The following is a 12,581-nucleotide window of genomic DNA, read 5'->3' on the forward strand; positions in this document are numbered from 1 at the left end:
AGGTTATTGTTATGATGTTCTGAATGGTTTATAGGGCATTGCCATGTGGTTCTGGTTTTTAACCTTTTCTTTAAAAAGGTTGCCCCCGTAATGCCATGTGCAAGGTTGTTGTTTGGCTGGTCTAAATAGTTTCTAGGGCATTAGTAGGTGGTTTTGGTGTTAATATGGGTGGTTTCTAGAATGTTGCCAAGTGGATGTTATGATGTTCTTAATGGTTTATGGGGCATTGCTATGTGGTTCTTAATGTGTTTTGGGTGGTTTCTTTTGATAGGTGTATAAAAAAAATGTGTTCTTAGTAGTTTCTAGGGCATTGTATCTAGGGTGGTTTTTATGGTGTTATGAATAGTTTCTAGGATGTTGCTAGGTGTTTGCTTACTGGTCCAAGTCAAAAGTGCCCACCCCCAATCTGATATTCTGGTCTCTATAGTGTTCATGAGATTTCTTCACTTATTTTCTCTTTTCTGTCAGGTGAAAGATTGTAAGTCTGAACACTTAACCATGTACAGCACACAAGTCTCACAATTAGTGCTATAATTCAAAATGAACACTCAGGGTTATGGGGGGGGGGGGGGGACAAGAAAAGTAATAGTGATACCACCTTAGCTAACACCACTTACGATATAATATATATATTCTGTAAAGCTTTATGTTGGATTTTGTGCATTGGTTGTTGATGCAGAGAAGCATGGTTTGAACACAACAACTTTGAGTTCAAAGTTCTCTTTACACTCTAACGTGGCAATACAAGGCGAGCAAGGCCGGAGAGATGAGAGGTTGTTGTGATAGCAAGAGGACGACAGAATACACATCTGCTACCTCTCCCCCTCCTTCTGGCTTGTATTCATCTGAGAGCAGCTGAGATTGCGCCAGTGGCTTCTTCAGGCGGCCCACATGACCGTGTTTATAGACGCGGTCTCAAGGTTGCTGCCCCTGACGCACATTCACACACATACTAATCGTAAACGCGCCTGTGCACACACAAACCGCTCGGGGAGCAAGAATAAAACTGCATGGGCAAAAACAGAAACGAGATTTTCTCTCCCTCGTGGGATGAATGTAAGGACGACACAAATCTTTTTAAACCGACGCAGCCTGGAAAGGTCGGGTAACATTCCAGTGGAGTAATTAGATGGCGTGTGCGTGCGCAAGAGCATGAAATTGGAGCGTGTGCTCAGATTTGTCGATAGCCAAATGTGCTTGGACTGTGCAGTCCAGAAAACATCTGACTGGAATCAAAATCAACTTTTTAAAATAGTTTTTAAAGCATGTTCTTGGTCTTATTGTAAACGATTCATTAGTTCAAGTCTTTCACTTCCTGGAAAATTAGGAAAAAATATTGATGACATCACCCTGCACTACACAGATTTTTCATCCAATCAAGCGTTCTTGAATGAGAATGTCCCTCCCCATATTACATATTTATAAAATAATAACTCATGCTTCATGGCTGTGATGTAACTTATGTCTACTGTTTATATTGAAAGGAAATGGTCATGAGCCTTTCAATGTGTCCCGCCCAAACTTCCTGTTTCAACAGGAAGTACATCAACACAGGACATAAAACTATGTTAATATCCAAGCGTCCTTCATTTAAGAGGTCATATTAACGCAGTTAATGTCTCTATTCACATTTGTAAGAAAATTGTTGTGAGTGATCTATAATGACGTACAGGTGGATCTTGCAGAGTGTGCGTGTGTGTTTGTGGCTAGGCCTGATTTATAACTGCTGCTGGAGGCGTCGCAGCGCGCAGAGAGTTTCCTGCAACCTGAGACTCGAATAGCGTGTGTTCTCTTTCTCTCTGTCTGTCCCTCTCTCTCTCTCTCGCTTTGGCCGTGTGCCCGCGTCCTTGTTCCAGCTCGCCACTGCTCACGCCTTCAAGCCACGGCTGCTGCCAGCGTCTGACTGCACAGACAGATGGCAAGATCACAGTAACCTACCGGAGAGCGCAACTCCTACACGATCGAAAATTTCATTGACATGCAACTGACCAGCCTGACACTGAACAACAGATGAACCAATGGTGTGAGTTTAGGCCAGGACTATATTGTTTATCAGTCAATATTTTTGCTATTCAGCTGTTTTTTATAATCTAATGGCACAAAAATTACACAATTCATCTATAACATAGGTTTGGTTTCGAGTTTGACAAGTAGGATTCGTGAATCCTAAAAGAAAATGGTTCACAAGAGTCGTTTGTTGGTAAATCGGGAATCACTGGTCGCGCAGCGAGGATAATGCAATAGTAAGGTGTACTGTCCATTTATTGTCTTTCTCTTATCAAACTCCATTCAGACTGAGAGCTAAAACATTTTATTTGACTTTGCGCTGTGGATAACCGCTGGGGGGAAAAGTAGGCGTTCAAGAGCCGTTAACAGAAACGAATGCCATGAAAATCATTCGTTTCCAGTAGGCTATATTTTCTCCAATTCCGATTCCCAGCCCTTCTCACACTACAAACCACATCCAAAAATGTCAACCGTATCTCATTCTTTGCGTATTCTCTTATCCTCATACGCGTATCCTTTGTGCATTCCCTAAAAATATCGCCATACACACTCACCAGCCCCCACTTGCTGGCACGCACACACACTCGAGGGCAGCAATATCCTAGCAGAGATCGCGCTGAGCTATTAGAGCGCGCCGCCGAGGCCCCGAGAGACCGGCGCTCTCTGATTTCCTTTCGCAGCGCAGAATAATGCAATCCTTTCAGCCTGCCTCCCTCGCTCGCTCTCTCGCTCGCACGCTCCCTCTCTCTCACTCTCTCTGAGAGCTGCATGCGGCGCTCTGAAAGGCCCTTCGCAGAATTAATTAGTGTAGAGGTTACCTAATCCGCCAGAGAGCGTTTTTCCTGCCTGCCCTCCAACCAGAAATGTGCGTGTCCACGCCAAACCCCTCTCAGAGATGGGCACAGCATTGACCCTTGGAACACACACACACACACAAAACCTTCCGACAGCTGCAATAAAGTGGATGCCCAGTCTGCCCCTGGATTTATACACACCCTTCCCAGCTCTCTGCTTGAGGCTGACAGACATCGTTTACATTGCACTGAATATGCCTACTTCTCTACAGTATAGTGTGCAAAAAAGCAAAGTCGTATATTAATGAGAACACCTATTAAACAACAGGTGAACATACAGATGACTTCAGTTGAGATTCTTAAGTGTGCATCCCAGTGGACTCTTTACTATCTTATGAGGCCATGGGAGGGGAGCCATCATGTTCATAAAATCAAAAAGGTTGAGATCCACTGCACTAGACTCATGCACATATGGCCAATAAGCAAGTATATGGAGTAGGCTATGGGTGATTTTGGACACCTAAACAACATTTTTATTGAGTTTGCAATTTTCCGCAAAAACGAGTATTGAAAATTTGAATTTGCTGAGCACATAACTGCAATTTAGAATATAATAAACATGTCAACTTGAAGCTAGACTTCAGCAAAAGTCAAATGAAAACAAAAAAAGTGCAATGTACTTCATTTTCATTAGAAATCCACTGGTGTAAAATTTACAAGGAATAAAAAATGTCTTATATAATTGCTGTCTGAATTGTAAATTATTTTTTCTCATGTTTTATAATTAAAACCCGATGGATTGCATGTTATTGTTGCGTCAAAACGTAAGTTCACGCTACGTTTCCACAAGAGGCGCTATAACCGGCAACAGCGTAAACTATACGGTCAGTTTTCTCTTTCAAGTTTACTAGTAGGCCTATCATGGCTGATCAACATTTTGAAGAATCTTGTTGAGCGATGTAAATTAAAGTTAAATAGTCTACTAGCTGAGGTTTGTTGTCATAGGAACACACAATTCAAATTCAGACTAAATAGGCCTTTTTAAAATAATAAAATATATTAAAAACCTAATACAATTAAATGTATATGCATAATTGCTATTAAACTCATAACACTTTAAACACACTATTTGTGGATAAAATAATTATATATCAGAAAAGAAGAAATAAGCAAGTATCTCGTCAGTGTTGATGAGTTGTGTGAGTGAGGAGGACGCATCTGTTTCTCTCCGCGCGCTCTGATAGTCGAGTTCCGTCAATGTCACAGCTCTGACTAATAGATAAAGAGCGGATTAACCGTCGTAACACGGAACCCGGGGAAGGGGGAGGGTGTAATTACCAAGCCTAATGTAATTTAATTGTTTTTTAATTAGATGGCCACATTTCTTTCCTGCGGTCCAGGTTCCACAACGCTCGGCCGTATGTGGCTCAGTCCACAGTCCTCAAATTATGTTACACGCAACATTTGAGCTACATTTGACACCCCAGAGAGCTATAGAAATGGCCAATAAGTCACTGACATGTTTAGTCATTTCTCGGGTTTATTTACAAGCACAACTTTTATTAAATTTTTTTTTTTTTTTTTTTTTTTTTTTTAGTCCAGCGCCAACCAGTTTTGTTTTTAATACGTATATTAGATTTTGCTGCTTTAATACGTAAATATTACTGTTTGTCACTACCCCGTTAAAGTACTGCACATTTCATTGGCTTAGTGTGTTAAATAGCCTATCCAGCTCTTAACCACAACAAATAAACAGGTCCAGTGTAAACATGTTGACCATGTTATTAATCGCTTAATCAGATTGTTTAAAAAATGATCGTGACCACTTAGAAATGCGGAAAGTAAAAATAAAGTCCTCTGTGTGTAATTAACTGGAGTAATTAACACCTCTTCAGTTCAACCAGTTGAACAATCCCATCCGAAAATAGACCGACCATTCCATTACCGTCCTCTGCCTCACAACAATACTTCACCCAAACAAGAAAAAAAGAAAGAAAATCACTCATGTTTTTTGGAAAACAAAATAATTTTTTAATTATCTAGCGAGCTTTTCCATACAATGACAATGACAGTTCATAGTCACCAGTCTTATGAAGTTGATTTATAACCATATTACATTTGTCAAGATTCTTTAAAAAATATTTTGTGGCCCACAGAAGAAACAGCATTTAGGTTTGAGAGCTAGCCTACACAAGGGAGTAAATGACAGCATTATTCATATTGACTAGCAAGGAGGCTGAACGAATATTGATCTAATAAGCAACCCAGCATCAATGATTTTTTTTTCTTCTAATATTCGTCGATAATTATAATGATATCCGCGGATGGTAACGTTACCCCTGACATTTTAGAATAATCTTAATAATCTCTCAGGTCACCACCAACACTCAATTCAAACCAATGGATCAAATTGCGCACATCATGTCCTATGACCATGATATATAAACTTATACATTTAGAGCCCCATTCCACCTATCTACCTTCCTCAGCTAAGATGATGCTTCATTAATTTGGAATTCATCGAACAATAATTGTCCACACTTCTTTTTTCTTCACCTGCTGTCCACAAGCATACTCAATGACGTAGGTACTGCAAGCTGATTGGCTTGATTTGGTTTTACGGGAAAAGGCCAATTTCATGTAACCGTCTTCAGCCAAGTACCAAATGGCACACTTCAAATGTCCTAGTGGTCTTGTTGACTTGCAATGGCCGCCGCTTCCACGTGTTCGGGAAGTCCACAGACCGTAGTAGAGTGTCATTTTAGGTTTCAGAAGGGTGCTCGCAAGATATAGACATACGATGGCGAGGGCTTAGGGTTCAAATGAAGTAATTTGAATATCCATTTTGATTGGTCAGTTTAGTAGGCTACTGCGAGGAGACTTTGTGCCGCTATAAAAATGCTTGTGAATATACATGTAGGTTACTTATGTTTTAGCCTAGTCATTTGACTAGTTTGAGCCTCGCTTGCCTCCTCTTCTTTTGGTAAACCATTCCTTTAAAAACAAGCAGGAGATTCAAGTTTACAGGGGTTGATAAAAGAAAAAGAAAAGAAAGTGTGAGAAGTGCATTAAAATTAAGGAACGTTAACCAAGCACATAATGTCTGTATTGCCATCAGACCAACAAAAGCCTCCCTCACTCCTGCCTGAGGCCTCTAATTTCCGGCGACTCTTCATTTCCTGTTTTGTCCAGCAGCTCAGGATGTGGCCGTCTCTCTCCCAGTTGTAAGGGCTGATCTGATGGCAGAAACGTTGCTATGGAATGTAGGCCCTAATCCCTGATTATAGTGATAAACATAGAGGTTTAATAATCTGTTTGTGCATGAATTAATCGGAGCAGCCCTATAATCTCATGCATAATTCAGTCCAACAACATGAAACTGCATTCCCAACCCATGTTTACTTCTGTAATGTGACATTTTTTCAGAATAAAACGAAATTAACTAAAGTTTTATACATGATTTTTGAAATAACGTGCACTAATAAATCAGGCACAATAAGACCAGAAAGTAAATATGGCCCGATTTTAGTCATATTAATAGGAAAACCACAAGATGTACACAATCTTTTATTGCCATTTATTTAAAGGAACTTTTTTTGGTAAAATATAAATACAAATGATAGCGTATGTAATTACAAAGTCCGATCACTTCTCCAAAAAAAAACAAAAAAACAACAACACTTCAGAAACAAGTTACTGAAATAGTCAACCCATTATTTACAAGTTCAAGCATGTCTCTGCCTACTAAAGCATCCGATTAGTATTTTACATTTACTTTAATATTTTACAAAGAAAAGCCACATTAAAATATCTTAATTTCTACTCATAAATAAGTGACTTAGTCAAAGCAACAGCTTGCGTACAGGGTACGAAACAGCTTTGTAGATTAGAGTTTAACACGGGAGACCAAAAAAAATCCCACACTGGTTACTGGTCAACACTATAAAAACGTCTACTCCAGTCAAGAAAAATCGCTGACAAAGTGCGCTAATGAACTCTTGACGAACCGAAGGGGCTTCCAGCCTCTGTAAATCCTCTAACGTTGACATCACGATTAAAACCCCGATCCAAGCAGATTAGGTATTTACAACATCGTAACTCCAATTATAAAATAAAGACCTGACTAAACAAGACAAAAAAGGCAGCGCATATATATATATATATATATTTATTTATATTTATATATATTTATTTATATCTATATATAATACACACAAATAAAATACAGTGACTGTATATATACTTATATTCCTATTTAGAAAACATCTCTTTTAAACGAAAGAGACCCTCGTTGCGAGAATGGCTTCATATCTCAGAGTTAGCCAGAGATAGTAGTCCAAATCTCAGGTCCGTTCTCTTTCGGTTTCTGCAGAATGTACACTATGTACAGGTTTGCATCGTCACCAGGAGAATTAGTATGCGAGCCGGACGTAAGAGATGTTGAGAAGTTCCGAAACCTTCTCGTAGCCAAACAGAAAGATCAGCTGCACAGGGACTGAATTTCGCCTCCGGCTACCAGTCCAGAAGTTCCTTGAAATGTCAAGAACCGCATCCAAATATCCTTTTCCTCTACTTCTAGTTCTCCATGGCTCTCTAAGGGTCTGTCCGAGAGTCGAGAGCATGTGCAGAGGCTCACGAGCGAAGTCTGGATGCTGGCTCCCAGCGGTCGTCTAGGCATTCGAGCGATGACCCCAGCAGCGCCACCAGTTCAGCGCTGATTTCCACCAGATCCAAGAGTTCCTTGCTGTCTGGCAAGAATCCCTCGAGCTCTTCGGGACAGGAGAACAGCTGACTCAGAGACGCCTGCTTGTAGAATTCTGCCTCGGCTATCGTCACTACCTCGATGTGTGTGAATGTGGCGCGAAACGTTCTGGCAGACATCTTTAGGCGCTTGAGGACGTCCGAAAGCAGCAACCAGTTTCTAGGTCTGAGAAAAGGAATGAGAGAAGGAGATTAATTAGCTGGGAAAAAAAAGAGCAAGCGCAACCCTAAACACAATAATGGCTAGTTTGTACTACTTCAGAGAAAGGATTTCACACGGATCAGCGAAAACGAATAAAACGCTGTATTCTGCTGTCAAGCCATTAGATGGCGATGAAACACTATAGATTGAACAAGTAATTGGCATGTGCATGATGTCATCATCTTCAGAGATTCCATTTTTCGTTGTTTACATGGAGACCGCTTTCATAACGTTACGTTTTTAGGCTCCCAATACGCCGTTGTCGTGTAAACGAACAGACAAAACGCATAAAAAGTTTTATGGTTTTAGTTGAAAACGGTGTCGTGTAAACAGCCCCTAAAAAGAAGAGATTGAGTCATTTTCATTATCATTTTCGCGGATCCGTGTGAATGGGGATCGTTTTGACAATGGTGTCATCTGTACGCGGAAAAATCAAAGGAAAAACGTATCCGTTTTAAGCATATCGCTTTCCTTTAAACGTACCCTAAATGATGCACAAAGTAAGTACGAACTTGCAGTGTCAAGGTTTTCATGCTAGCATTTTAGACTATCAAAAGCATAGATTTTAAAAAGAAGATTTTACATAATGTTCAAAGTAGGCGCGAACTTGCAGTGTCGACGTGAGCGCCAAGGCTGAATGTGTCAGAACACACGCACAAAGTTAGAAACACCAAACGGAAGACACAAAAAAGTGCGCGCACATACACCTTGTCAAGCACTCGCCCCTGCGCAGACACGCATTCAGATAATTAGACAAAATTACACAAAGATTCTCAAGGCCTTCGCTCGCCCAGAAACACAATGGGCTACACACACACACACACACACACACACACACACACACACAAAGACCATAGACCGTGCCTGTCAGACGCGCACACACATACACAGCGGGGAAAGCAGTAACAGGCAGCGCTCAATCGATGGCACTTGAGGCGGTCTGTGGCTCTTGCGGAGCGCGGAACGCTGAATGGAGTGGGAGAGGGAAAAGAGAGAGAGGGAGAGAGGGCAAGCAAGAGGGGGGAGGAAATGTGAGGAGAGCAGAAAGCCATTAATACTGCATCAGCCAGCCGCACCGAGCGAAAGAGAGCGAGAGCGAGTGAACGAGGGCGAATGAGAATGGGGGAGGGGAAGGCCAGAGACAAGCGCAGACTGAAGATTATACACAACAGTGAGCGCGGCAGCTGAGCCTGGGAGCGAGACAGCGAACGAGCGAGCGAGCGAGCGAGGGAGGAAGGGAGGGGTGGTGAGAGAGAGCGGAGCGCGGTAACGGCAGAGCGAGAGCCTGTGTGGGAGGTAATTAGCTGTGTCTGTTTAGCAGCGTGTCACTAGACTGTCTCTCTCTCGTGCGTGCTTTTGCTGTCCTCGCTCTGTTTAAGTGCGACGGGCCTCACGTCTCCACTAACGCTAAACTAATGCCGTCACTGGCTGTCAGTCTCCGCGCTCCGGCAGTAGTGCGCTTTTAAGGGAAAAACCTGTCATCTAGGTCAAAGCTAATTCAACTATTACGCAACCAATAATCGTCTAGTCACGATCAGATTTTGTCAAAACATCTCTATTGATGAATTGCAAGAATCCCATGACAGCAACAGTGTCGGCCCAGATTAGGCTCAGATGTGGCCCGGATCTGGGCCGACACTATGTTGCTGTCTGGGATGGCTTTGCAAATTCAATAATCATCTAATGCAATGTTTCCCAACCTATTCCTGGAATAAAAATCTCTATGACAGAATTCCACATTTCCAATATTTGGCCATTCTCAGGATTCTCACCTGATCAATGATGTACACTTTCCCACTATCTACCATTAAAGGAACTGTTTTTGTGCTAAATAAAAGTAGTTACGGACAAATATCAGTCAAGACAGAAGTTCAAGGCTCTTACCCTTGTGAGAGAGACACCTGGATGTTGTAGCACGGCAACAGCGGTCGATCGGAGAACTCAAATTCGAAAACTTCTCTCTGTTCGTCCTCGTCTTCCCCGGGTCCAGGGGGGTTGGCCAGGATATCGTAACCAGACGAGTCGTCAGCAGCCTCTGTAAGTAAGAGAGACAAGGTGTGAATTATGGAACGACACACACTCTGTGAGTGTTTCCAATGGATTACACTCCCATGATTATCCCTTCAAAATTCCCTTCCCGCCCTCCCTCTCGGATTCACGCCGGGACATGCTTTTGTGGCGTCGCTCTCTGAACACGCTCTCCTATTTGCACTCTCTTCCATTAAGCAGCACTGCGGGAAGAGCCGTGTGTGAAGCCACTTCACTCATTTGTGCGTGCTAGTGGCACAGCGTACGCCTCGGAGCGAAACAGGCGCCTCTACCTCTTTCTGTTACGCTTTGGGTTTTTCCAAGCAGCGCGGAGCTCCCAAAAATAGCCACGCAGCTCCCTTCCACACCTCCCCTTCTCTCCCGGCTTTGTTATTCCAGGAATCCAAGGGAAAATGTGCAGTAGCAGTGGGTTTGTTTTCGGCCAGCTGGAGATGGGCCCGCTCACACACACACACACACACACACACACACACACACACACACAGAGCGATCTGCTGATATATGGCAGCCAGGGGAACTCTCGCTACGCAGCTAGAATTCATTTAAAAAAAGAGCAATAAAAAAATGCTGCCATCTATTTTTGCCCCCATGGTGCCGACCCCACCACCCAGCGCATGGGGATTTTTATATAAATTCTTTCAAGCGAACATCAGAGAGGGAGAAGCACACATGGCTGCTGTTTTTTCAATTTTAGATCAATGACTGTCTACAAACATTGATGATTCACACAGAGATTTACCTTCAGGTGTTTACCCGTCTCTGTCTGTCTATCTGTCTATCTGTCTGCATGATCCTTTTCTTTTTTCCATTGTTTCTTGCATCTGTTAGTGTGGGAGTGTGCGAATGTGTGTGTTCGAGTGTGAAAGTGGTACTCACCGCACACTGCGCTGCCGTAAAACTCCCAGTACACACCGGGGTCATCGTCCACTCTGCCCTGCAGGTCGGCAAAGTAATCTAGTGTGAGAAAGAGAGAGCGAGATGAGACCATTAGCGATGTAAACAGGAAGCAGCTAATACAGAAATCTTGGCAGATACTGACAGCTGATTTTTTCCCCACCACATAATAGACAAAAACCATTATGGTTTCAGATATGCCAAGTAGTATAGATTTAGAATATTAGCGATCTAAAATTCAAGCTAATATTAGCATAAGCGGATGCCAGGGCTTGACATTAACTTGCTCACCAGCCACTGTGTCTAGTGGTTACCAAAGTTACTCGCCACTCAGCGTTTTCACTGGCCACAATTTTGACATTGATACCATAGGGAAAAACTGCCATACAGATAATTTTAATATGATATTGGCCATAATATTTGGCAGCAGGTATTAGGCTGCTGTCACTTTAAAACCTGACACACGGATCCATTATACTGTTACACATGTGTTTTCTTTCTCAACCGCTTACCTTCACTTATAATATAACTGACTGCGTTTACTTGAATCCATTTTGGCATTATTTTGAGGGTATTTGACTGTTTAAGCGCAATAAGCAAAGAAAAATAACTCAATTTAGTACTCAGAGGCGGCTTTATGTGATACTGCTTCAGATCTACAATTCGTGCTAAACACGAGCCAACAAATAAGATATGAAATGAAAACAAATAAATAAAAATTGATGTGATTAAAAGGAATTAAAAAAATACAATTGACGAACGATAAATATTGTTTAAATATTGTAAAACGAAGAAAAGAAATGCAGATAATTAAAAATGCTGATATTTAAATAAATAATTAAATAAACTAAATCAAATATCATTAGATAAACTACAATTACCAAACAACTAAACGAATACCCATAGATAAAAGTACTACTATTCGGCAGATACGATATGATGACTGATAATACCGTGCAAATGCTAAACAGACTGCATTGACCAAGTAACTATATGACAATTTTCTCCTATAGAATGCAGAGACTTTGAGCGTGCAACCACATAACGCTTGCAAAATGTCAGATTCCACTTGGCACGGCTGAGCACAGCCAGCGTTCGCCAGCGCAGCCATTAACAATTCTACCCAGAGAAAGAGCGAGAAAGAGCGGTTGATTACAAGGCTCCCACAGAGGCAAAACAAATTTGGGGAGGGTCTTTAAATCAGTGCTGCAGACAGCAGAACGGGACAAGCCTGCTGATTTACACACACACACACACACACACGCAATATTCTGCCCTGCGCTTCCAGGCCGAGCTCTTTCCTGCCTCACGAACTCATGCATAATCAAACACACACGCAGCCAGTCAGTGTGAACCTCCGCCATGTGACTGAGCTGCCCTTTAACTGGCAGCCCTGAAGCTAATCCACACACACAGACTCGTACGTATTAAGACGGCTTTGGAGGTGAACTTGCGACTGCCGTCAAGAACAAATGGCGGCTGTGTACAAATTGCTTCGCAATGCCCTCTAGTTCAGCTAGAAACTTTCAGACCATTAATCAAGCCATGCCTCAAAAACCCGACCACTGTCACTGAAAGAGAGAGAGACCGTCACGGTGCAGCTGTGCTCAGACGAGAGGGGTCAGTGTTAACACAAACACAGGAAAGGCCGTCTCGCTAAATGCCACGTCTCCTGCGATGCCATCTTCACATGCACCCGGAGCACAGCTTGTCTCTTTCCATGTGAACGTCTAACCTTGAGCATTAAAATTTTACCTCCGTGCACAACGGGCAACGGAAAGCGCAATGACAAGGTCAACGCTCCACTAACAATAAAATCTGCTGGTATAAACAACTCTTAAAAGAATAGTTATTCTCAACTTTAAAATTTAAAG

The 12,581-nt window shown here is 42.2% G+C and overlaps 1 protein-coding gene across 2 annotated transcripts in view; it reads right to left on the minus strand.

Moving 5' to 3' along the window:
* Window positions 1–6,366: 6,366 nt before the first annotated feature.
* The window catches only part of bcor (BCL6 corepressor), a 41,624-nt gene continuing 35,409 nt past the window's right edge, over window positions 6,367–12,581 (minus strand). For both annotated transcript variants that reach the window (XM_079890044.1, XM_079890043.1), the window contains 3 exons: window positions 10,690–10,767; window positions 9,649–9,799; window positions 6,367–7,728 (listed from right to left, as the gene is read on the minus strand). In XM_079890044.1, coding sequence (XP_079746170.1) covers window positions 7,434–7,728; window positions 9,649–9,799; window positions 10,690–10,767 — 524 coding nt within the window. In that variant the 3' untranslated portion in view covers window positions 6,367–7,433. The remainder of the gene's footprint in view (window positions 7,729–9,648; window positions 9,800–10,689; window positions 10,768–12,581) is intronic.

The sequence above is a fragment of the Squalius cephalus genome (assembly GCF_949319135.1).
Source record: "Squalius cephalus genome assembly, chromosome: 13".
In the NCBI taxonomy this organism is placed as follows: Eukaryota; Metazoa; Chordata; class Actinopteri; order Cypriniformes; family Leuciscidae; genus Squalius; species Squalius cephalus.